We start from the raw sequence: 24,930 nt of genomic DNA, 5'->3' as shown, positions 1-24,930 counted from the left end.
AAAAGCTGTCAGCTCTGGAGTCCTCATACTTAGAAGTTACTTAAGAAATAAATGTCAATCTTGCTTAAATCATTATTAGCTTTAGATCACATTGCCGCAATCCCTGTGTCCTAGTACTTAAAGATTCACAGTTATGGCTGCCTAACTACAACTGTGAAATTACACGCTTAAGTGGACAACTACATCTTAACTAGTTTGGCATTGGTGCTACTACGTTTTCTCTTTTACCATTTATAAAAATAATGTCTACTTTTTGGCTTAAAGTGGACAAATAGATAAATGGAACAGCCTAGTAAATTCAGTCCCTACATATACAGTCAACTGATTATCAATAAAGGAACCAAAGCAAATCAATGAGAAAAGGAGATTGTTTTCTTTTCAATGTAGTTTTAGTGCAACAGGATATCTACATGGGGGGAAAATGGATCTAAATATAAAATCTGAAACTACAAAACTTCTAGAAGAAAATATATGATAATATATTCACAACCTTGGTGTTTATTAAGATTTCTGAAGAAAGCTGTAAAAATAGGCCAGGCACAGTGGCTCCTGCCTATAAGCCCAGCACTTTGGGAGGCAGAGGAGGGCGGATCACAATGTCAAGAATTCAAGACCAGCCTGGCCAATATGGTGAAACCCCGTCTCTACTGAAAGTACAAAAGAATTAGCTGGGTGTGGTGGTGCATGCCTGTAATCCCAGCTACTTGGGAGGCTGTGGCAGGGGAATTGCTTGAACCTGGGAGGCGGAGGTTGCAGTGAGCCAAGATCCTGCCACTGCACTACAGCCTGGGCAACAGGGTGAGACTCCGTCTCAAAAAAAAAAAGAAAAGCTGTAAAAATAAAAAAGGGAGGGGAATGAAAATGTTTTACATCTTAACCTGGGTGGTGGTTACTAAAGTATATATAATGGTTAAAAAAAATAATTGAACTGTTCACTTCAGATCTGTGTATATCAATTAACACAAATGATAACTCAATACAATATAGTCGAGATGCAAAAAAAAAAAATCATTCAATTGAAAATAACAAAAGTAACCATCACAGGAAGTTTCTTGGGTTTTTTTTTTTTTTCTTTTTTGAAACTAGGATCCTCTCTAATACATGTTCTAATCTGATTGCAGTCAAACCAGAGGGTTTGTCTACTTACATTTCTGCAAATATAAATATCAGGCACACAAACTAAACACAAAAATGTTCTTCGCTTTAGTTTCTGATAACTGATTTTCAAAGACAACTATAGAAAGTATTTGTGGATATGGGTGTGCTCCATTAAATCTGACCCACCAGACACATACCTTTTGTTATCTAGTTCAACAAATACATACATAGTAAACTATAATCCTAGTCCATCTTTACTAAATCTAGAGATAATTATGTCTAAGATGCCCTAAAGCAGAAAAAGAGAAACTCCCAGAGGCCTTTTTTTTTGAGACAGAGTCTTGCTTTGTTGCCCAGGCTGGAGTGCAGTGATGTGACCTCGGCTCACTGCAACCTCTGCCTTCTGGGTCCAAGCAACTCTCTGCCTCAGCCTCCCAAGTAGCTGGGATTAAAGGCACAGCTAATTTTTGTACTTTTAGTAGAAATGGGGTTTTGTCATGTCTAGTCAGGCAATTCTCAAACTCCTGACCTGAGGTGATTCATCCTTCTCAGCCTCCCAAAGGAGGCATGAGCTACTGCGCCTATTTCCTTTTAAGAAGTTCTTTCTTGGCCAGGCATGGTGGCTCCAGCACTTTGGGAGGCTGAGGCAGGTGGATCACTAGATCAGGAGTTCAAGACCCAGCCTAACCAACCAACATGGTGAAACCCCATCTCTACTAAAAATACAAAAATTAGCTGGGCGTGGTGGTGCACGCCTGTAATCCCAGCTACTCAGGAGGCTGAGGTTGCAGATCACACCATTGTACTCCAGTCTGGGCGGAGCGAGACCCAGTCTCAAAAAAAAAAGTACTTTCTACTGCCTTGAAAAAATTCAGATTGCTTTAGGAATCCTTCTCCAGGCCTACACCTTTCACAGGGAAGAAAAAAGTGCATGAAGTGCTAGAGCTGTAACTAAAGCTACTTGCTTCAATGCTGTGCTCTAAGATAATATAACCAGAATCTCAAATGAAGCCAAAAGAGTTTTCTGCAAAACACTGACCAGAAAAAACACTTACATTTTGTTTGTTGTCATTAAAAATACAATAACAAACATACAGAAAGTTGAAAACCCCTAGGTGTCAACCATTGCGCTTAATTAAGTATCTATTATCTTCTCCACCATACTTTACTTTCTTATTTTAGGGGAAAGAATAGTAGAGCATTTTTTAAGCCAATCCCAGATGTGGTATTACGTAATCTGTAAGTACTTTAGTTGCCCTCTGCTTGGGCTATACTCAGATTGAAGCAAAGGGAAAAATGATATTCCTTCGGGGTACTCTCACATTTGAACTGTGAGAGTTTTACATGCCAGGAATACCTAATATAGTTTGGGTTCTTGGTCTGTAGGTTTTTCATCAGAGTGGCCACAGATGCCTTGAACTGTGAGCCTGCTGTAGGAGGCCTTTTCAGGTTGATCTTGGCGGGATTCCCTTCGGGGAACAATGACTTGATGAGGGTGTGGCTGGCCTTCCACATGGCTTGCGACAGGTCTCGATAGAGAAGGTCATTGTTTTTGTCAACAAATCCTTCCACCTGATACAGCACCTATGAGAGCACATGGAACTCAATGATAGGCACATGGCATGTTATAATGTCAAAATATTTAAAATTACTCCAAGACTACACTGCAGCCTCTTCCTTCACCATGAAAAAATCCCTGACCTGTTGTTAGTCACACTCTCATACTGAGTTCGCCTCCAAGTTTAAATTCCATCTGTCTAAATCACAGACAAGATCAAAATAAATTCTATTACCATTCAGGATTTTGCAAGAATAAACTCCAAAAATGTTATCATAACATTTTCAAAGGATTTTGGATTTTTTAAGAGTTTGAACATATTTTGAGATTTTACTTTTATTTTTGAGTTCTCTTATGCCAATTCTAGTCTGTTTAAAAGTAGACAGGGCAAAATAAAAACAACATTTTCATAGATATCCTGAAGCAGCAGAAAAACTAATCAGAAACTATCTTTTAATAATATAAACTAACAAAAAAAATAAAGAACCAAGTTCTAACATTTTGAAATTAAAGGTAATTTACCTACTATATACTTAATTTTTACAAACATATAATCAAGAATTTTTTCCCTTTGAAGTTTGCAATTTTATGAAAAAGGAAGTATTAGCTCTAATCAATGATCTTTCAGGATTCTAAAGATTAACCAATTATGATTGTTTTTAGCATTGTCTTTATATATTAGATGACGTAAAATTAGTTCCCCCAAATGTTAACCAAATAAATAAGTGCTTTTTTAAAAAAGGTAAATATTTTCTGTAATGTCATTTCGAAATCTCAGGGAATTCATTGTTTTTGCTGAACGGCTTGTGTTTTTAAAGCCTTAGGTCTTTACTGACTCCTAATTCGTATTGGCAAATCTCCTTTAATAGTGTTGATAGATATTTTTAATAGGATAGCTTAGAGTTAGAAAATAAAAATGATTTCAAAAATATATTTAGACTCTTCGTTAAGTCCACTAGCTTTGCTTTGAGTTTTCTATATTAATAAGATTTCAGTCAACATGGCCCAGATTCTATTTCTATTGAACATTTATTGATTCTACCATTTTAGCAGCTCAATTTGTCCTCACGAGTTATTGGGGTTTAGGACGCTCATTTCTGAGGCACAGCCTCCTTGCAGGGATAACTTGCAGGCCTGAGGGGGTGCTCACAGCTTCTCCATACCTTTCCAGCATAATGCTGGATCCTGAAGCAGCTGTGAGGCAGAGATGTGTCATTGAGGAAGCGAGAGCACTTGCTCATCCTGCTCTCAAAGTGCTGGTGGGTGGCACAGACTTGGTTCAGCTTTTCCAAGAAGGTCTCATCCGTGACCGTGCCAGGCCTCAGGCACTCTTCATCCAGCATGGCCAGGATTCCATTGGTGTTCTGGGAGAAAGGAAATAAAAAAGTTTCCTTCCTTCCTCACTGCATTGTTTTAATAATTACTCCTAATTACACCATCAAACACAATGAACTTAGTCACAAGAAAAGTCTGTTCAGTTATAACATAAAGCATTTGTGTTATAAAAAACAAATACTTTTTTTTTAAACAAAAAGTATTTGTTTGTTTATAACAAAACAAATGACAAAAGCCACAGGAATCAGCCCTTTCCCAAAGGATCCCAGGTGTGTGTATGGTGGTGTGGTTGGGAGAGCATGTCTCCTCGTATTCTCTCTCCCCACATAGAACAGGACCTAGGAGTTGCCTCAGACACCTTACCCTGATGTATGACTAAAATGTATACCCTTCTAAGGCCATTATTTCATTCACTCCTAAGAAGGAAACTCGTTTTCTCTGTTTCCAAATTGTTCATGTGTTCAAAATAAAGTAATTTTCTAGAAAAAATTGCTGTGATTTGAGATGCTGCTTTTAACAATCAGTGCAATCAAGCTGATTTCAAGAATATCTGTTTCTGTCACTTTCCTTCTGAGAGAAAAAGAGAACAACAAAAAGGGCTATCTGTTCATATAGACTTAGATTTTAGAAATTCATGTGGAATTTCTGAATGGATGTTAAACCTAAATGAAAATTTATTTGTTGCATAACTAGACCCTGTGGTCATTTTTATTCCAAGAGTAGTCAGCCCTAAAACTGAATCAGAAGCCAGGAAGCTTCTACTTTGCTAAATAAAGACTGCTACTCCTTGGACTGACCCTATGGGGTCACAAGTCTTAATTCCAAAAACAATCCACTCCAATGAGCATGAACCCCACCTACTTCCACCCAGGCAAAGTCCTCTGTTCCTCTTCCCTTCTGCTCACAAGGCCATGACACCCTCTGAACAGCATTTATTCATTGCACACAAAACCCAGGGGAAGTGTGGACTCTCAGGAATCAAGTGTGCTCATAACATCCCCAGAACAAACAATATTGTTTAATGATGCTGGAAGGAAGCATTTCCTTTATATACCCAGGTTCCTATGTGAACATGAGCTTCTTCAATCATATAGCAAGGGGATTTCTGGCTGAGATAATCTGGTTAAATTAAGTGTATTACCACTGTTCTTTTTTCCTTTTCTTCTTAAAGGAGAATAATTAAGTGCAAGGTTATATTTATCAAGGGAAACATACTAACCAGAAATTCTGAAAATTAAGATTCCCATAGCAAATTACCTCCTTCACAAAATGTACCAGGAAAATTTTAAGGAAATTCACTTTTCAGGGCCCAAATAAGAGTTTTGAATTGCTTGTATGGAATATTAGGGTTCCCATTCAACACTGTTCAGATTTTTTGAAACACAGTTTACTTCTTATTGAACAATGATGCCTTAGAATATTATTTTTAATGTTCAATTTAATCAGAGAAATAACTTTTAGGAATATCTCGAATACTGACCGAAAAAACTATTGGCTCATTACATATTTCCCAAAAGGCTTTGTAAAAGATGAGTAGAACATGACTTAATATTCATACAGAGCATGTGATGGAATTTCTGAAACACAGCACTCACCTATCACTAAACAGGTCTTGCTAAAAAGACTACATGGCAATAAAGCTTATATACTGTTTCAAATTACTTATTCAAAGTCAGGTATTAGTAATCATAAGCATAAAACAAATGACTTTCCTGTTTTCCACACACACAAAGTCAGTCTTCCCACATTTAATTCATTTATAATAAACTACAGAATATGATCTAAAAACAAAAATCTTGGACTCAGAAAGCTTACTCAAAATTATCCAATAATTTTTCACACTTTAAGCCTTTTCACATGCACACAAACTTGGGTCATCTGAAAAAATTTAAGGTCCCTGGCCACCTGCAGTCACACATGCAATGCCCTCTACATATATGATCTGAATCAAGGCTACAGCTGTGCTCAAGCCACTTCTAAGGTCCCACTTAATTCAGCTCCAGAGGCTGTCCCTTTATGTCTCTTAAACTTAATATGATACTTGGTGCATAATATGTTAAGATGTCATTAAGGTTTGGGGAATGAAATGGATATTTTGATTTAGCCAAAAACTGGATGGCTGCTCAGAGCCTACTGTGATCAGTACTCACATGTCCAGGAGCCATGGAATAGACCTGGGCTCCAACCACACAAGAAAGGCTGGTACCTTTAAGGCCTGGTGTCTGAAGGTCATAAAAGGGTGTTGTGATATGGCCACAGGATAAGCAAGGCCACAGGGGATCCTGGCTAAGTATCAAACATCCAGCTGTCTACGTATGTGTTCAAGAACTATATATGATCTCTTAGGGCTAAAATAAAATCTCTAGAACTCTGCAATTCCTTGAAAAAAAAAAAGATAAAAAACAGTGAAAATACTATTGCTTAACATTGAAGGTACTGAGAACATTTATAAGGCTTTATTATGGTACTAAAACATTCTTTAGAAAACAAAGTACTCACATTTTCTATTAGGTCACAAATGATAGCATTATTGAAGTAGTCAATGTGAGTCCATTCTATATCCTAAAAGACCAAACAAAACAAAATCCAATTACGAGATGAAGCCACAGCACTACCATCCATAAAACAGACTTTGCCCATCTTATCATATTTCCCTTCCTCTCCAAATCTTTTTTTTTTTTTAATAAGAACCGGAACTGCAAGTGTCACAGCCAATTCCCAAAATTTTCTCAATGCAGCTGACTACCACTGACATAATCTGATTGAAGTGAACACCCTTGGCCTGTTCTGAGACAGTCTTCCGTTCCTCTCTCCCATCTGCAGCAATTTCCCATGCACTTCACTGGCCCTGGGCCAAATATTTACTCAACAGGCCCTTGGGTCAATATTACTTTGTATATGTTTATAAGGAAATAAGTTAGAACTTGATCCCAAGAATTTAAGGCCTAGATTCTTCTGTTCCTAATCTGTAATCACAAGGAAAAAATTAATTTTAGAGTCGATTTTATGTGGTAGGGAAGTTAACTATTTCAAGTGTTAAAAAAACGCCAGCGCTACAACAAAGCATTTTCAACATAAGGAAAGACATGAAAACCTATCCACTGGTCCTAACACTGGCTACAAAGCCACATCCGTAAAGCCAAATGTAATCTTTCTGTGTCTACTTACATTTTGTCCATAAATGTAAACATTTATTTTTCTTCTAAGGGGAAAAAATTTAATTCATACAGCAAGCTAGGAATCTTCCTATATATTCTTAGATGTGTTTTAAACAATGTTTACAAACTGTTTTAAGTTTCACATCAAAGTTGGGGCATTCTCTTCATGATGAGAAGACAGGAAAAGAATGAATCGTGCTTTTAGAATATTTATGTAACCAAAAGGTGTCAGACAAATATAATACATTTCGAAAGCATAAGGAATACTCTAAAATAAAGATGAAATATTTATGATTTAGCTTTCGAGTAAATGGGTTGTTCTACTAAGTCACTGGGGATAACAATCACATTAGAAAAATCTATACAGAAAGAAAGATAAAAGAGAATTCAGTGTCCTTAATGACTTAAAATGATACTAAGAAAATGAAGGCCGGGCGCGGTGGCTCAAGCCTGTAATCCCAGCACTTTGGGAGGCCGAGGCGGGTGGATCACGAGGTCAAGAGATTGAGACTATCCTGGTCAACATGGTGAAACCCCGTCTCTACTAAAAATACAGAAAATTAGCTGGGCATGGTGGTGTGTGCCTGTAATCTCAGCTACTCAGGAGGCTGAGGCAGGAGAATTGCCTGAACCCAGGAGGCGGAGGTTGCAGTGAGCTGAGGTTGCGCCATTGCACTCCAGCCTGGGTAACAAGAGCGAAACTCCATCTCAGAAAAAAAAAAAAAAAAAAAAAAGAATAAAATAATTCTTCCCCCTGCCCTTTTTTTTTTTTTAAATAACTAATTTTATACTTGGAAAACAATTGGCTATTAAAACAAAGGGTAAAAAGCAAATATATATTTTAAAATTAACGATGAAAAGACTCTGCAAACACTACTTCTGGTTATTTTAAATGAGATAATCCATACATAGCTCTTAATATAATACCTGTATGTAGTAAGAACTCAGTAACTGTTACCTATTTTTATTATAAATTTGGAGACTCAATGCTTTTTGATATTGAACAAGTCTCAAAATATTTTCAAATCTACTTAGAGTGATACTGACTGTTTTTGGTATACAGTTCTCTAAGTTTTGGCAAATGTATAATGTCAAGTAACCACCACCATCATCAATCCCCAAAATTCCCTCATGCTGTCTCTGCAGCCACAACTCTCCCATGACTCCTATCTCCTGGCAACCCCTGACTTTTTATAGGCAATCTGTCTCTATGGCTTTTCCTCTCCTAGAATGACAGATGGAATCACACAATATGTAACCTTTTGAGTATGGCTTCTTGTTTAGACTATCTTCTAAATCTAATTTATATTATGAGTAAAAAAGGACCAACACATTAAAAAAGCATTTAAACATTACCTCCCGTATATACTCCTCCTGCTCTTCTTTAAGAGTAAGCTCAATGAAGATTTGTTGCAGTTTTTCATTACAATAATTAATAATGAACTGCTCAAAGCTGTTGTCCTGTGGGGAGAAAATGAAAAAAGCCTTTAAACTATGCCACTAGCTCTCCCAAAAAAGACACTCAGACATCTCGACCCATGAGAAATGTCACACATGATCTCTCAGATTTAACTGTGGCCCAGCACATGGCTCCTAGGACAGACACTTGCCCATTGCAGGCACTCTAGGAGTGGGTCATGAGTAAGTGAATGAATGAAGTATACACGAATGATGCAATATTTGAAGGATGAAGATTTTTAGTTGACAGAGAAGCACCCAAAACAGAGAAGCTAGAAACAATCTCACTTCCTTTGCTGAAGGATCAGCAAAGACACAGTGAGTGCCACAATCTCTGTCACCAAGTTCTGAATCTTCCATTCTTAGGTGACACTTCAGAGCTCAAGGAAGTCCTCCCAACCTGACCTCTTATTCTCCCCATCCAGGGATGGATCCCTCACTCTGACTCTTACATTCTAGCCTTTTTATTAAATCATGTTACATAAAGATGTATGTATATGTAAGTGTACACATGTACTGATTGGTTTCATATGCATCTGCATCACTAGACTGTACATTCTTATGGGCGAGGGCTGACTATGCTCTCTTGTTCACTGTATTCCCACCCCTTACACAGCACCTCACACCTAGCAAGTTCTCAATATGTATTGGATGAGTGAATGAACAAATGAAGTTGCTACCAACTGGAGCCCCAAAGGAATTAAAACATCTCCCTGACAAGAAACAATCTCTCTCTCTGTAGAAGGCCCACACCCTTGATCACTGATAAATCTGAGTAGCTTCTCCTTCATCTCTTATGAATTCATTGAAAGAAGCTTTATGCCTAACATTTCTGAACAATCTGCAGTGCTTAATGTATTGTACATCTTGAGGGCACCAAATGAATACGTTTTATCAAGAACCACACCTTCCAGGAAGAAGTAGATCTGACACTAAAACTTGTTTTTACCTCTACTTTCCTTTATTGCCCAGAGATAGAGGCAGTGGAAGCAAGGATAGTGTGAGTCCACCACTGATAAACTGGACTCTTCTCGCACAGTGGTGGCCAGTCCTGGTCTAATGAGCAAGGAGAGCCCACATGTAATGGTGCCACCAAAGCTCAGTGCTCCTTGTGAACAGGCAGAGCCATGGGCCTTCAAATCCCTCCGCACATGATGGAAGGGAAAAACTCACAGAGTCTTTGGAAAGTTGATCTTTTAAAATCAACGTTGGTCCTACCTAGGAAAACTTTGCACTGATACTTATACTGCAGCAACTAACTAACTACATTCCTTCCTAGAAGTCAGCTAGGAATTTCTAATCACCAGCGATGAAGTGATCAGAGGAAATTTTAAACTCAAACTCATAAATAACACATGTGAATACACAAGGATAAAAGTTTGTTTGTTTCAAGTCTTGAAGGGTCTTACTAAAGGGCGAACATCTATTTTCAACACTTTTGACAAATGTAGTCAGATACAAAGGGCACTCCTCAGTCCTCATTTTCACACAAGTTTTTTAAAACCCTGTGCTCAAATTCACAGAGCTAACAATTTCAATTAGAAACTAAAGTTGGTCTAGTACAGATGCCTTATTATTATACTCAGCATAAAGGCATTCCATATATCAGAAAGTCTAAATTGCTTTGCTAAGGTATGTCCCTATATAATGCCACTATAAATAAACCTATAAGTAAAAGTTAAATATTAGTAAATTATAATAGCAGATCTTTGATTTTTTTTTTTTAGACAACAGTCTCATAGAGCATATCTGTTATTTGGCAAGTCTGTGCCCATGGAGCTACTGCTAAATCATCAACTGGCAAATAATAAGAAGGAAAGGGAAATCTTTTTTTTAGTGTCCTCATATACATTGTGTAGCTATGAACAGTTCAAAGTACATTTCTAAAACAGGACTAAGAAATACACACAAGCGGATTAGAAACCAGAGGCAAAGCTTCACAATTACAAAACAATTTAAGGATTAAGTTACAATTAAATTAAATTTCCCCGTAACCTTTAAAAATTCCTGTATGGATTCTGTATTTTGTATCCCCACGGTTAATCAACAACCACTTACTGCAAAACTTACACAATTAGAGAAGCTATTAACACAGGAGCATGCAACAGACCAGCACTGCAAACAGGTCATACTTACTGCATTCTGGTGCAAAAAGGGATAGATTATATAAAATGCAGTCAGTTCTTAATTAGCAATAAAATTCTAGAAGTAAGCATGCATTGATAGTTACTCATAGTTACAAATGATGGCTTTTACCATTCAGGCTGTGATTTTGATTGGTGTAAAACTTGTGATCAAGACTTACGTCCTATCAGTTCAAAAGGCAGGACCACAATACCTTCCTATGGTGTCTCAATTGTGGTTTTGCTAGGGGAGAGTTCTTCAGGATAAAAATGGTTTGACTGGCTGGGCATGGTGGCTTAAGCCTGTAATCCCAGCACTTTGGGAGGCCGAGGCGGGTGGATCATGAGGTCAAGAGATGGAGACCATCCCGGTCAACATGGTGAAACCCCATCTCTACTAAAAATACAAAAAATTGGCTGGGCATGGTGGTACATGCCTGTAATCCCAGCTACTCAGGAGGCTGAGGCAGGAGAATTGCCTGAACCCAGGAGGCGGAGGTTGTGGTGAACCAAGATCGTACCATTGCACTCCAGCCTGGGTAACAAGAGCGAGACTCCGTCTCAAAAAAAAAATAAAAAATGGTTTGACTGAAATAATGATAAATCACATAGCTTGTTTGAAGCTTTAAGGCTTCAGAACCTAATGCTTCTAATTCTAAATCATCAGGAAAAAGAGAACATTCATGACATGTACCCATGGTCCACATCCACCCAAAGAGTTGGGGGCAGCAGTGGTTGGTGGATCACCAAAAAGTGAAGAGATCTAGCAAGAGCCATAAGTAACTTCCCTTTCTCACACCAGTGACACATCCCTGTGAAGTACTGTGCTGAGGTTCCTTTTTAAAAACCAACAAGGAGAGAGTATTCTCCTGGAGATGCCCTAACAACAAAAACTTGACTCTCCAACATTACTCTTGCTAAAAAAACACCCTGCTGCCAAAAAAAAAAAAAAAAAAAAGAATAGTACAATCACCGATGTAGGAATTAACTTACTTCCCCACAAAATAGCATCTATTATCTATTGCAAACACACCTCCAAAGTCCAAAACATGTCATGGGTCACCTAGATGATCATTACTGCTTAAAGTAAAGTCTAAAGACACACACTTCTCTTGTGATCAACTTCTTCTAAGCTGAAGTTGTTGGCATTATTCAAATGTGGAGGAAAATGGGACTTCACGTATGATTAAAAACTTGCAAAATTTAAAGAAAAACAATAATCTTCAGAAAATTAAGGAACAGCCTGTAGCAGTTCACAGAACTCTAACTTGTAAAGGTCGAACACATTTTTCCATTAATACAAATATTAAATTAATACCTGGTTTTCAACTTGGGCCCCCTCTCCTTCATAAAATAGCTAAACTGAGACTAGAAACCACTAGATGAATATGAAGGCCTCAAAGCAATTTTATCTTTGGAGACTTTTTGGTTTGTCAAGAACTGTGTGAACAGCCAGCAATCCCCGAGCCGGGCCCTCTCCCATGTGTCAGGCTCATGAATCAAAGTCTCCAGAGAAGGAAGTGGGCAGGAACTTGCCCCAGTAATGACTCATCCATCTCTCTCCAGTTTTCCACCCATGCTCCAACTATGCAATTTTTCTCTACTGTCTTACCCACATTTATCCCTGAAGACTAAGGAATAAAACTAAAACTTAAAAACACCTTCAAACAAGTACCTTCCGGGCTTTCCATTACACAATCTCCCTGAATGAAGCCGAGGCTGCTAGACAGCACAGGCAAAACAGCAATGTGTCTGTGTTCTCTCTATTTCACACTATAGTTACCAACTATAGGTTGGGACAGTGAGCACTCACTATGTTTAGAAGTATACAATATAATCAAACTTTAAATACTAGGACCTTTTTTTTAAGCATTCTAGACTTTGGGACCATCCTTTCAACATCAAAAACAAAGCAAACTAACCCCAGAAAATCATACTCCCAGTTGGTTCATAACTAGCTTATACTCACAAGTATTAATCATAAACTCCAACAGAAATTATTTAAGATGTATCAAAAATACTGATCCCTTTCTATAATCTCCTTAGCAACAAGGGAGGCTGATGATACTTTATACTCTTTAAGGAAAACAGATATTGTTAAAATTGGAATGCTCTTTTAAAAGAATAAATATTGAAAGGAAGACAGTAAATAGAAAAGGCAGCTTTGGGGGCTGGGCGCGGTGGCCCACGCCTGTAATCCCAGCACTTTGGGAGGCCGAGGCGGGTGGATCACGAGGTCAAGAGATCAAGACCATCCTGGTCAATATGGTGAAACCCCATCTCTACTAAAAATACAACAAATTAGCTGGGCATGGTGGCGTGTGCCTGTAATCCCAGCTACTCAGGAGGCTGAGGCAGGAGAAGTGCCTGAACCCAGGAGGCGGAGGTTGCGGTGAGCCGAGATCGTGCCATTACACTCCAGCCTGGGTAACAAGAGTGAAACTCCATCTCAAAAAAAAAGAAAAGGCAGCTTTATCCCTCTGTATTTCGGATGGAGAGATGGGAAGGGGAGTGCCGGTGAATATTATGTGTTAGAAACAGTGAGCAGTCCAAACACGAAGACCATGATTTATTTGAGCAAAAAATACTGTTAATTACATATTAGTGTTTCTTATAGTTTAGCACTTTCATTTGAGGTCAAATTTTTAATATAACATGCTGGCTTGGGGGTTTCTGTATTTTTATATACAGTGAAGTCTCCTGCATAATAAATGAGTCAATGCATTTATATAAAAGCCAGAGATTTTTTTGTGTATATCATTATTTTAGGGAAGTTTACAAATATTACCACTGTAAAATATGCTGTTGGTCCTTGCAAAGATTTACTTGGTATTAAAGCCTTTGATGGCTTATTATAATGCTGTTCCTATAGAAAAATATAATGCACTTAACCACAGTCCATTTTAAAATATCACAGTGTCAACAAATAGACTCCAAAACAAAAACTGCTTTTTAAAAAAGTAAACTTGAAAAAATCCTCAAAATACATGAGAAAACCATTTAGGGCTGAGCGCAGTGGCTCACGCCTGCAATCCCACCACTTTGGGAGGCCGAGGCGGGTGGATCACAAGGTCAAGAGATCGAGACCATCCTGGTCAACATAGTGAAATCCTGTCTCTACTAAAAATACAAAAAATTAGCTGGGCATGGTGGCGCGTGCCTGTAATCCTGGCTACTCAGGAGGCTGAGGCAGGAGAATTGCCTGAACCCAGGAGGCGGAGGTTGCGGTGAGCCGAGATCGTGCCATTGCACTCCAGCTTGGGTAACAAGAGCGAAACTCCGTCTCAAAAAAAAAAAAAAAGAAAAGAAAACCATTTAATATTAAATAGTCTCCTGCTTAGACTTTGACAAAATTGAATGATTGGCTAAAGGTTTAGAAAATTTCCCTTAACATTTTTTCTTCCAGGTATATACTCAAATAGAGCAAATTTTAAGGAAAACAACGTTATAGTGCTCATCTTAAATATTTTAAAATAGGCTTTCATCTAAAAACTTTTTATACATGGAAGAAATACCCACATATTACATAGAAAAGAAGTTTAACTTCCCAAAGGAAGAAAATTATAATCCAAATACTCCAATTCCATACATTTAAGTTTGGATATTCTTATAACTGAAAAGATGGTCTGTGATTTCTGAGAAATATTTACACATATCCATAAAAGATATGCTGTAAGACTTTGATTCATGAGACTGACACATGGGGAGGGGTTCCCGGTTCAGGGATTCAGGGATTGCCGGCTGTTCACGCAGTTCTAGCATGGGCGCTCTTTATCTTTATTTTACAAACTACAGCAACTGTCCCCATTTTTGTTTTTAAATCTACTTTAAAACTGTTTCCTTCCTCTTCAATGATAAGCTTTCTAGCCTAAGAAGGACAAAATGAAGGCAAGAAACTGGAGTAGAAGGTGCTGACTATAGCCAACATTTCTTTTAAAAACAATTCAGAACACAAGTCCTATAATCTTGAGGTGAACCCACGAGGCTACAATGACTCTTGCCCAAGTATTAGATTTTTTTGTGTGATATAATTATTGCATCTAGCCTATCATACTCTTACCATATACGGGTCACTTTCAGTGAGGTTTATGAGGGCAAGATAAATAAGGAGTCCATAATTGAAAGTAACTACCACTTTGTCTGTGAGAAACTAGCTCCACTGTATGAAAGCTGAAAGAATCAGCGACTACCGCATGCTTTGGTCTACAGAACACTAATGACCAATCAGATTTTCCTATGAACTATCTGCCGGTTTTAAAAACTGTCAGATTAGTGTATACAAAAAGAGTTGAAATCAATGTAGACTGCTCAACTTACTTTTTAACCTAACATATTCTTTTAAAAAAGAACAGCAGTTCTTTAATGGATATGCTATAAATATTTCTCAGAAATCATAGATCATCTTTTCAGTTATAAGAATGTCTAAACAAAACGTGTGGAATTAGAGTCTTTGGATTATAATTTCCTTCCTTTGGGAAGCTGGACTTCCATTCTACCAGAATGCATAGCAAGATTTTTTTTCCTCTATGGAATTTAACTTGTTTCACCTTATTTTTGGTATCATTGTTCCACTGCTCTGTTTTCCAAGCTGACATCAAGCAGATCACATGTGGCCAGCCAGGCAGCACTTCCAGCTGGTGCTGGAATGTTTTGCAGTCAAATCCATGTGTCATCAACCCATGGTATAATGCATCAGTTTCCCTCTTCCGTTTAGAGACAGACCACAGGGAATAAAAGGTTTCCACCAGCTCAGCTAAAAAAGGCATTTTCATGGGAACTGTGGGGCCATGGAACAATTAGATGCATTAAAAAAAAAAAAAAAAAAATCTTGCCTTTTACTGTCCCAGTTTTTAAAGAGATGCCCAGGGTGTCCTAAAAGGCAGAGCTCTTAATTCCTATGGTCAACTGAAGAACACAGCAAAGAAAAAATAATTGTTATTTATACGCCAGCAGGTTCTTTTCACTTGGGTGGAAAATATCACAGAAATTTTCATTTTGCCTTGGTGTGGATCTGAACACTTCTTCTATACTCTGATCCCTTGTACTTGAACCTGTAGTACTATAGGGTCCTTACTTTTCTTGGTTTCCTAATACTCTAAGCTTCCTGATGTTTCCATGTGCTCTAACATTGCTGAGAATCTGGGAAAACATAGGCTGGCATCTGAGAATGTATGTGAATAATTTATTAAAAGAAAAAAACTTCTGTCACTCTGTATCAAAAAGCTGGTAAAAGCCCCCAACCAAATCTGTAATCTAACCTCCCCATAAATAAACTTATTTATTACAAAACAGGCTATTAAATAATCAAAATTCAAGATTAATCTGAGAGGGCTTAGAAAGGAAGATGGAGAGAACAATTAAATATAACAAAACAAATCTTGATTTTCTCAAGGAACTGCAGAGAAAAAAGAGAAAGTGCTTACTTCGTGGAGAAGGAAAATTAACTTTTGATAATTTGATGGCTATTATAAGATTTACTATAGACATGTAACTGACTGGATTTGGCCTTGGTTGATAGTTCTGTTTAAACAGAGTAAAAACTGCATCCCGGGTTCAAGTGATTTTCCTGCCTCAGCCTCTGGAGTAGCTGGGACTACAGGCGCAAGCCACCACACCCAGCAAATTTTTGCTCTTTTAGTAGAGACAGGGTTTCACCAGTTGGCCAGGATGGTCTCAATCTCCTGACTTCATGATTCACCTGCCTTGGCCTCCCAAAGTGCTGAGATTACAGGTGTGAGCCACTGCACCCAGATGAACAGTAGGTGAGGCCCAAAGTTTTATAAGGGTGTTACATACAGTGGCTAAACAGCATGAACACAACATGTTTGGAATTTGCAGTTTACTCGAGAGATTACTGTCTAATAGAGCATTTGGTCGCAACCTTGAGTGCATACTGGAATCACCTCAGAGTTTTAAAAACATTGCTGCTGCGTCCCCATCTGCAGAGATTCTGATATAATTGTTCTGGGTACAGCCTAAACTTCGGAATTTGCAAAAGCTCCCCAGGTGACGCCAATGCACAGCTAAGTTTGAGAACCACTAAAACAGAGTATTCCTCTGAAGAAAGGAAGAATATTTAGAAATATAACGCAGGCACTTTCATAAACTGAAGTCTATAGTCGAAACAGTGTTGAGAAAAATGATGGTGTAACTTGCAGAAGGAAGACACATTTAGCAAAACAGGCGTGGAGAGAAACTTGAATTAACCAGAAGTGAAAAATATTCCTGGATTGCTGAAGGGCATAGGGTGTTTCACCCAGCACCAAGTTAAAGGATGTTTACACACGAACATCTGACTTCTGTTCTGATTAGGTCTGTAGCAAACAAACTTTTAAAATATAATAGAGTTTCCTGATTAGACTTTCCTACCTGATAGGCTGTGTCCTCTGGTAGCAATGGGCTCTCAATCTGAGGGCCAAGACTCTAAGCTCCATGCAGACAAGAAATATCTTAGTTATGTTTTACTACTGGTATCTGGTAACTCAATAAATATTTGAGAAATGAGTCAAATTGTTTGAGTTATAAGTCAGTTGCCTTTGAGTGTTATAAGCGTCTCTTTCTCCATGGCTAATTAGATCTTAGGACCCAGTAGAAGACAAAATTAACTGGATGTCCCATTACAACCTCATTATCCTCTTCTTTAAAGTTTCCATGTGTTGTGATATGATATGAAGCCCTTGCCCATTGGCTTAAGATCAATAATCTTTTTCTAACAAAATTAAAACAAAATTAGTTTCTTTGATTTTAGAAATGTCAGTGAATGTATCTTCTGATTCTAACTTTCTAGTGAAATCTGTGCTTACTATCTCCCCTGCTCACGAAATCATTTAAATCCAGACCAGCACAGCAATGTGCTAGGTAATAAGTCTTCTTCCCTGCCAAGTGTAAAGAATGACTTTGGCATTCTGCCCATTTAGTGACAGTCACCTGAGGTCTTGCTAAATATAAATTAATTTTGGCAGTGATTTCTGAGTGTACTTAAGCATTTCTCCTAACTCAGACACCTCAAATTCTTCCCTTTCAACCAAGGGATTGGTAGCTTTCCTTTGTAGATTGTGCTAAATGGCAACAATACAAGCAGATGCTGTGTTGAGCTGTGTTATGGAGACTTCATGAAGACTGCCACCAGCACACACACTTCCATCCAGGAAGGCGCCCAGTGCTGGCCAGGAGCTTGGAATGACAAGGGTGGAGAAATAGGGGAGTCAGAGACTTACCACATTTACTTTTTCCTTACTTCCAGACACTGGGGAACCTGTTACTTTGGGAAGAAAGGTGAGGAAGTGCCCCTGGTCTCAATCTTAGTAGGAAAGAAAAGCAATAAATGGAAATATTAAAAGGGCCTGGAGTTTAGGTCTAGGGTCTGCTACTAAGTAGCTGCATAACCCTGGGGAGTTATTTGACCTGGGGAGTTTTACTTTTTCATCTGTAAAATGGGATTCATAATAGTAACAGCTATATCATGAAGCTGTTTTGAAAAGTAAATCAAACCATACACACACCACTTCCCACAATTCTTACATATGGTCAGTCCTCAATTAGTACTTACCATTAGCTATTAAATACAGAACATGATTGAGGGAGAACATACTAAGAAAAAGGAATTTGCTAGCAAGGTCTGGTTTAGGTGGAAGGAATGCTCTGATGTTTTTTTCTGTGATTCTCTGACCCTAAATTTTTAGAACATGTAAATTCTTTGGGAAGTCATTCTGGGCAGAGCCTGGTTCCTTAAAGAAATTCGAAATTCACAAATCATAACTTGTGGGGGCGAATTAAGAAAAGAGTAGCCTGATCTACTTATTTCTCTGAACCAAACTAAAATATCACTCCTAAAAGTGAGAATAAACATTTTAATAGATCCTTAAAACTCCCTCTAAATGTCAACGTTAGCAAGGGGGCAACAAGGAAATTCTAACCTAAGTACATAATGTTTATTTTGTTTTCTACATCACTTTTTTTCAGAGGCCATGCTCATCTTCCCTGTATCATTCTAATTTTAGTATATGTCTTGCTTAACCAAGCACAAATTGTTTAAATATTTAATCTGTAACAAGCACAGAATCATTTTTAAAAATTCACTATGAGCTTCAGCAGAAATTATTTCAACCTCTGCAGCAGAATTCATTATCACAAGATCACAGTGATGAAACTCAACAAATCACCTAATCCAAACCCTCTTTCCCTGAGTCTCACAGATGAAATGACCGGCCCTGGCCAGGCAGGAATCTGTGTCCGGCTCTCCTATGGCTTTCTTTATGGCATCGACCTGCCACACTTTCCAAACAACACACAGATGGTCTCAGGCACACTCGTGTATCTTGTTGGAAGCCTCACAGTTAGAAATTTAAATATGCAATTTCAAAATCAGGTACTAATACAAGCTCTTTTTAAGCAATACTCTCTCCAGAATGCTGGCTCTCAGCATAAACACAAAACACACACACATACACACGCACATATACTCTCAGGCACACATGCAGGAATACACAACCAAATTTTGTTACATCTGCACAAAGATTACTTGTAGATTCAAAGTGATAGTGTGTTACATTTGCACAAAGATTTGTAGATTCAAAGTTATAGTTACTTATAATGCCTACATAATACAGGATTTCATTTCCAACCATTCCACTTTACTAAAGACACGACAAAAAATTTTAAAATCTTACCTCAAAAATCTCAAAGCCATAAATGTCCAGAACACCCATGACCTTCTTTCTCACTTTTGTTTGTGCCTTGAAAAAAGTTCAAATTAAAGGGTTAATTAAGGCATAAAATAAAACAGTATAAGCATCCAAGAAACACAGATACATATTACAAGTTAATTATGTTTCTTAAGTAAGAAAATAACTGTAATTTAGTTGTTTTTTTAAAAAACTTATGAGATGGGGTACTGGTATAGAACTCTTTCAGAAATTTTAATAATAGGTGATATATTTAAAGAAGACATGAGTGGCGCCTTTCAAAATCACCGAATCCAACAACCTCATTTTTAATGATGAATAGATTATGACCTAGTGAAGTAAAGTGACCTTTTCAGCCAAGGGTGGACAACTAGTTAGCAGGTGAGCCAGGCCAGAACCTGGGATGCTGATTCCCAGAGTCACTCCACAAAGACCATCAGACTGTTCACCAGTCAGAAGCAACACACGTGGCAAAACAAAATGAAGAAAATCCCTGACAAATTTCAATCTTATACATGGTAAACTCTTCTTAAGGAATAATCTTCATAAGTGGTAATCAATTATTTGATTATAAATTTAAACTTTCTTCAACTTAATGTTTATACGGTGAATACCATGTATTTACAACTAATTTTGCTCACAGAAATTCAGTACCTTAATGCTTTCATTGATTCGATTTACCAACCATGAAAACAACCTGCTGTAGAGGTTTTTAGCCAGAGCATCACGGGCATAATAAGCCTATTAAAAAACAAACAAACAAAACTTAACACCCACAACTGTCACAATGCTTACTTTCAATAAAATCATAAAGATACTTTAAAAAATATTTAATCCTCTTTTATTTTACATTTCTTTGTAGAACCAGTTTTATTGTACCATAAACAATCAAGCCTTTAAAAGAATTAGGCAAATTGTCTACACACAGTTATACTCTTTCACATACCAGGAAACTAATTTTAAATACTGCAAAAACTTTCACCACAAAGATATTTATTTCAATGTTATGGAACAGAGAAAAATCGGACACAATTTAGAAGTCCAACAATAGGGGTAGTAAAAGAAACATGCACTGAGAGTAACATTACAGTCATCAGAGAGCAATGGTTATGAAAATCAAGTAATGAAATGGAAATGCTCATGTTATGTGAAAATTAAACAATTGTTTACTTAATATGATAACTATTTTTTAAAACCCTTACACATGGAAATTCAAAGGAGATATACTAAAATGGCTTTGACTGATAGAATCCATCAATTTTTTTTCTTCATTCAATCTTTCTTTATTTTTTTGGAGACAGTCTCACTCTGCTGCCCAGGCTGCTGGAGTTTATTTAGTAGCACAATTCTGGCTCACTGCAACTTCTGCCTCCTGGGTTCAAGGGATTCTCATGCCTCAGCCTCCTGAGTAGCTAGGAATACAGCCGTGTGCTACCATTCCTGGATAATTTTTGTACCTTTAGTAGAGACAGGGTTTCGCCTTGTTAGCCAGACTGGTCTTGAACTTCTGGCCTCAGGTGATCACCCACCTCAGTCTCCTAAAGTGTTGGAATTACAGGCGTGAGCCACCATGCCCGGCCAAACTAATCCTTTGAGTTTTTTTAAAAAAACTTCCACATTGAGTTCTTATAAGTTAGAGAATGAACATAAACCCCTTCTTATGTGCTTACCTTTAAAACTATTCAGCACTACTTGACAAAGAGGCAGAAAACATATATGCCTCAATGACTTTTAGAATCCAAAGACCAGAGAATGTTAGGTTTGGATGGCAGAATCTAAACACCCTTAAATGCACTGGGTGCCCAGAGCATACAGTAGGTAAGTACTAATGAGATGTTTAATACCGGCATCCTGGGAAGGCCTGGAGGTTGGGTGGCAGCAGCCTAATAAGGAACTGGCCTTGGGAGAGAAAAGCCTGAGGTTTTGCTGCTATTTTCAACATGTTGGCCATATGTGTGTATTTTGCTGCTTATAAATAAAAAGTTGGGTATTACTGTTAAAATTAATCAGTACTTTTTTATTTTGCAAAGAACACAATTTGTTACATTATGTGGGAACACTTTCTCTACATTTCCTTCCTAAATAAAATGTAACAACTTTAGTAACACATTCACTTCCCTGGCAACATATCATAGCTGAAGATGACACCTTTTCCCTTCATCTGACATTTCCATGCTAATCCCAAACCTCCTTCCCTACTCCAATTAGGGTTAAAGAATACACCTAAGAGTTGTCAACAAACAGACAAACAAGGGAGGGAACTCGCTTCCACAGTAGAAAATGCATGCCAAATGCTAAAACAGAGGAAACTTTTCCCAACACCTTTCTTCTAGCTTTTACTTTCTTAAAATAGATAATTTAAGAGCTTAGAATAATGCCTAGTACACAGTCTACCGATGTACTTATATTGATTTTTGAATTATCCTTTTCCTCTACTACTACCTCATGAGCCTATATAACTTCTAAGTCCTTTCTTTTTTCTTCTTATAAATTCAGGTTATCTCGAAACACCACATAATTTCAAAACATCATGTATTTGTAGACGAGCCCTTTTTCATCTTAATGTCATCTAGCTTTTTTAGTTACAAGCTATCTACTTTCAACAAGCCACCATTTCAATAAACTGAACTAACAGTGACAATTTATTCTAGTAAATTGCTTTATATTTTTTAAAGTGTATACACAGCCAATATTAATCTCCTTTGCTTCCTTCAACAATATTTATTCCAGGGGTCTCAAACTCAAATGCTTCCAGGGACTGTGTGATAGAAATGAACAGGAAATGATGGCTCTCTCTATAGGAGTTAGAGGGTGCATTCCAAGCTAAAGGCACTCAAATTCAAAATTCAAAGAGCAAACAAACAAAACCAAAGAAAACACTACCCTTTAGTTAAATAAAAATATGCCTATTGAGCTTTACCTGGCCCCAGGGGCTGCCAATTTGCCACCCGGCTGCCAATGTGCTGCCCCTGACTTCCTGAGCCTGATTCATGCCACCTAATCTGCACAATATCCTATAAAGCAGTAAGGGAAGGAATGCCTATTCCCACTTAAGGATCACTAATACAGTGTATAGAAACAAGGGAAGACTCTAAGTGCACTAATTCACACTATGAAAAGACCATGCACTTCTGCAGCTACATGAAACTCACAGAGGAAAAGCCCAGGTGGCATGTGCTGCAGACATGGCCGGTAACAGGCATGGTCCAGGATGGCAAGTGACAAGCAAGGTGGAGACTCAGAGATACACAGACATGGGACCCACCCTCCAGGAGCTAAGGAGATCAAACTAACACAGAGGAAACAATCAGAGGGCAGGTGCCGAACAGCAAAGAAAAGGAGGTTTGAATGGGGATGAGTCTCAGGAGGCCTATTTGGTCAAGGAAGTCTCCTTGGATGGAATAACAATTAGGTATAGCCTTTAGATGGGTAGAAAGAATGAGCATGACATGGGGGGTGACGGGCAGGCAGGAGCAGAGGCACCAGGTAACAGAGAACTAGCAAGGAATAAACTGAGATAAGCTGTGTAGGATAAGATTTTAGAGGACATTAGAAGCCAAGGAGAGAGTATGTAGGAGAAGCTGAAAAATTCTTGTCTAGAGTTTCCATTATCTCAGTATTAGTCCTCCTATCTGGAGAAAGGTCTAAATGCCTTGGGAAAAGGAGGCCTGGGGCAATAAAGATGATGCTGGGGCCCAAGAATTGAAGCTATGAGGAAAGGCTAACAAAACAAATCACTTCTCACAGGAATCCAAACGTACCAGGCAATAAGATTAGTAGAACCAGATACTCTGAATACGACATTAAAGATACAAAAACAGTTGACTAAGGAGCCGAACAGCTGAGGATCTCCAGCCAAATTCTTTTCTGCCAAAGGTTAAGAAAATGTGGAAAGTTTTCTTCAGTGATGTAAGGTGACTAAAATAAGCTTATAAAGTCAGAGGTACCTGGGCCTGGTTCCCACACAGGATGATTAAAAAAGCAAGAATAAAACACACAATTTTAAAAAGACTCAAAATATACATATTCCTAAAGGGTCTTCTTAAACAATACAGGCTTTCTCATGGCTTCCTCGCAGACTTAACAATTCCCACTCTGGCTACTATTGAACATGTCCAAACTCGGTGGCTCTCAAAATGTCATCCTGGACCAGCAGCAGCAGCAGCAGCAATGTCACCTCTGAATTTCTTAGAAATGCACATTCCTCAGTGCTCCTCCAGACCCACTGAATCAAGCACTAGGGCTGTGCTCTGCAAACTGTTTTGTAAGTCAGTACGCCAGGTGATTTGGATGCATGTTGAAGTTTAAGAACTACTGCTGCAGACTTGCCACCCTGACTCCAGACTCCACTTTTCCAGCCACATGCTCTGAATCCTCTTTACATAACTACAGCTGTAGCTAAACTTGATCAATCTTTTTTCTGATATGTACCCCAAACCTGGCTTTTCTCACTGTTTTCTTTTTGACATGCCCTTTCACCCATTCTTCACACATCTAAATCCTTTGATCGTCTCCATGAGGTCTCCCCTAATCCCTTACTTCCCTACTCGTGGCCTATGTGCGGGCTGGTGCTATGCAGGCTCTCAGCAGCATTGTCTTAATTCAGTCAGTCCCTCCGTATCTGACTGTGAATTAGTGAGGCTGACTTGGACAGACATGATAGCAAAAGCCGTAATTTAGGAGGAAGAACAGGCAATGGCTATAGCTAGGGAAGGATTGCTACAAACCACATTTCTACATATATAAAGTTACGGTATTTGCCACAGCCAAAATAACTCACCTAAAATAAGATATCAATGTTCAAAGAAAGATAAGGACACAAAGGCATTCTTGGATTAGTAGGAAAGGCTGGTTCAGCAGCAGAGAGCAAGCCTGGCTCCACCCTACTGTTTATGGAGTCTCCATGGATAGTTATAAAGAGGATGAGACAACAAGAATACAGTCGAACAAAGTAGGCCTGAGTGGAAGTTTCAAGTCAGTAATTTAGGCTAGCCTGAGTCATTGGCTGGTGGGAAAATGTCTAAGCCACAGAACAAAGCATTTTAGTGAAAGGGCTGCAGGAGCTGTCTGGATATGCATGCATAGTATACAGGCATGCAACCACCCAGACATCCACCCACCTAACCTGAAGCAAAAGGAGAGGAGGCAGCAGCTCAGAGTTGTGTCTCAGAAAGACTAAAGACTTCATTGGCCCCAATATCAAGGGCAGACGGAGTTCAAGAAGTAAGGCAGGGAGGCCAATTCGGCCACCTGACCACAAAACTGGCTTCTCCCGCTGTCTTCTCCAAATCAGTAAATGACAACTCCATGTTTCCAGTTGCTTGGGCCAAAAACATTAAATCACCCTTAATTGTTCTCTTCAACCAACCACCACCAGCAAGTCCTGTTGCCTCTACCCTCAAATAATATCCACAATGTAACCACCTCTCACTGACTCCACTGCGACTATCTGGTTCAAGCCACCATCATCTCTGGGTTAGTGCATGTCTCCTTGAAGGTCCCTCACTTTCACTCCT

At 38.4% G+C, this 24,930-nt stretch overlaps 1 protein-coding gene and 1 non-coding gene across 13 annotated transcripts in view; both read right to left on the bottom strand.

Annotated features, from left to right (window-relative positions):
* Positions 1 to 24,930, bottom strand: part of MYO1B (myosin IB) — a 186,285-nt gene that overhangs the window by 34,366 nt on the left and 126,989 nt on the right. For all 12 annotated transcript variants that reach the window (XM_035305163.3, XM_035305162.3, XM_078328048.1 and 9 more), the window contains exons 12-17: positions 20,069 to 20,155; positions 19,400 to 19,465; positions 8,506 to 8,610; positions 6,491 to 6,553; positions 3,820 to 4,020; positions 2,456 to 2,682 (exon numbers count right to left, since the gene is read on the bottom strand). In XM_035305163.3, the coding sequence (XP_035161054.1) occupies positions 2,456 to 2,682; positions 3,820 to 4,020; positions 6,491 to 6,553; positions 8,506 to 8,610; positions 19,400 to 19,465; positions 20,069 to 20,155 (749 nt within the window). The remainder of the gene's footprint in view (positions 1 to 2,455; positions 2,683 to 3,819; positions 4,021 to 6,490; positions 6,554 to 8,505; positions 8,611 to 19,399; positions 19,466 to 20,068; positions 20,156 to 24,930) is intronic.
* On the bottom strand, positions 18,649 to 18,752 carry LOC118154962 (U6 spliceosomal RNA). The gene has a single exon (XR_004745207.1). It is a non-coding gene; the product is annotated as a U6 spliceosomal RNA (small nuclear RNA).

This window comes from Callithrix jacchus, chromosome 6 (assembly GCF_049354715.1).
Source record: "Callithrix jacchus isolate 240 chromosome 6, calJac240_pri, whole genome shotgun sequence".
Taxonomy (NCBI): Eukaryota; Metazoa; Chordata; class Mammalia; order Primates; family Cebidae; genus Callithrix; species Callithrix jacchus.
This window is presented reverse-complemented; position numbering and strand designations above follow the sequence as displayed.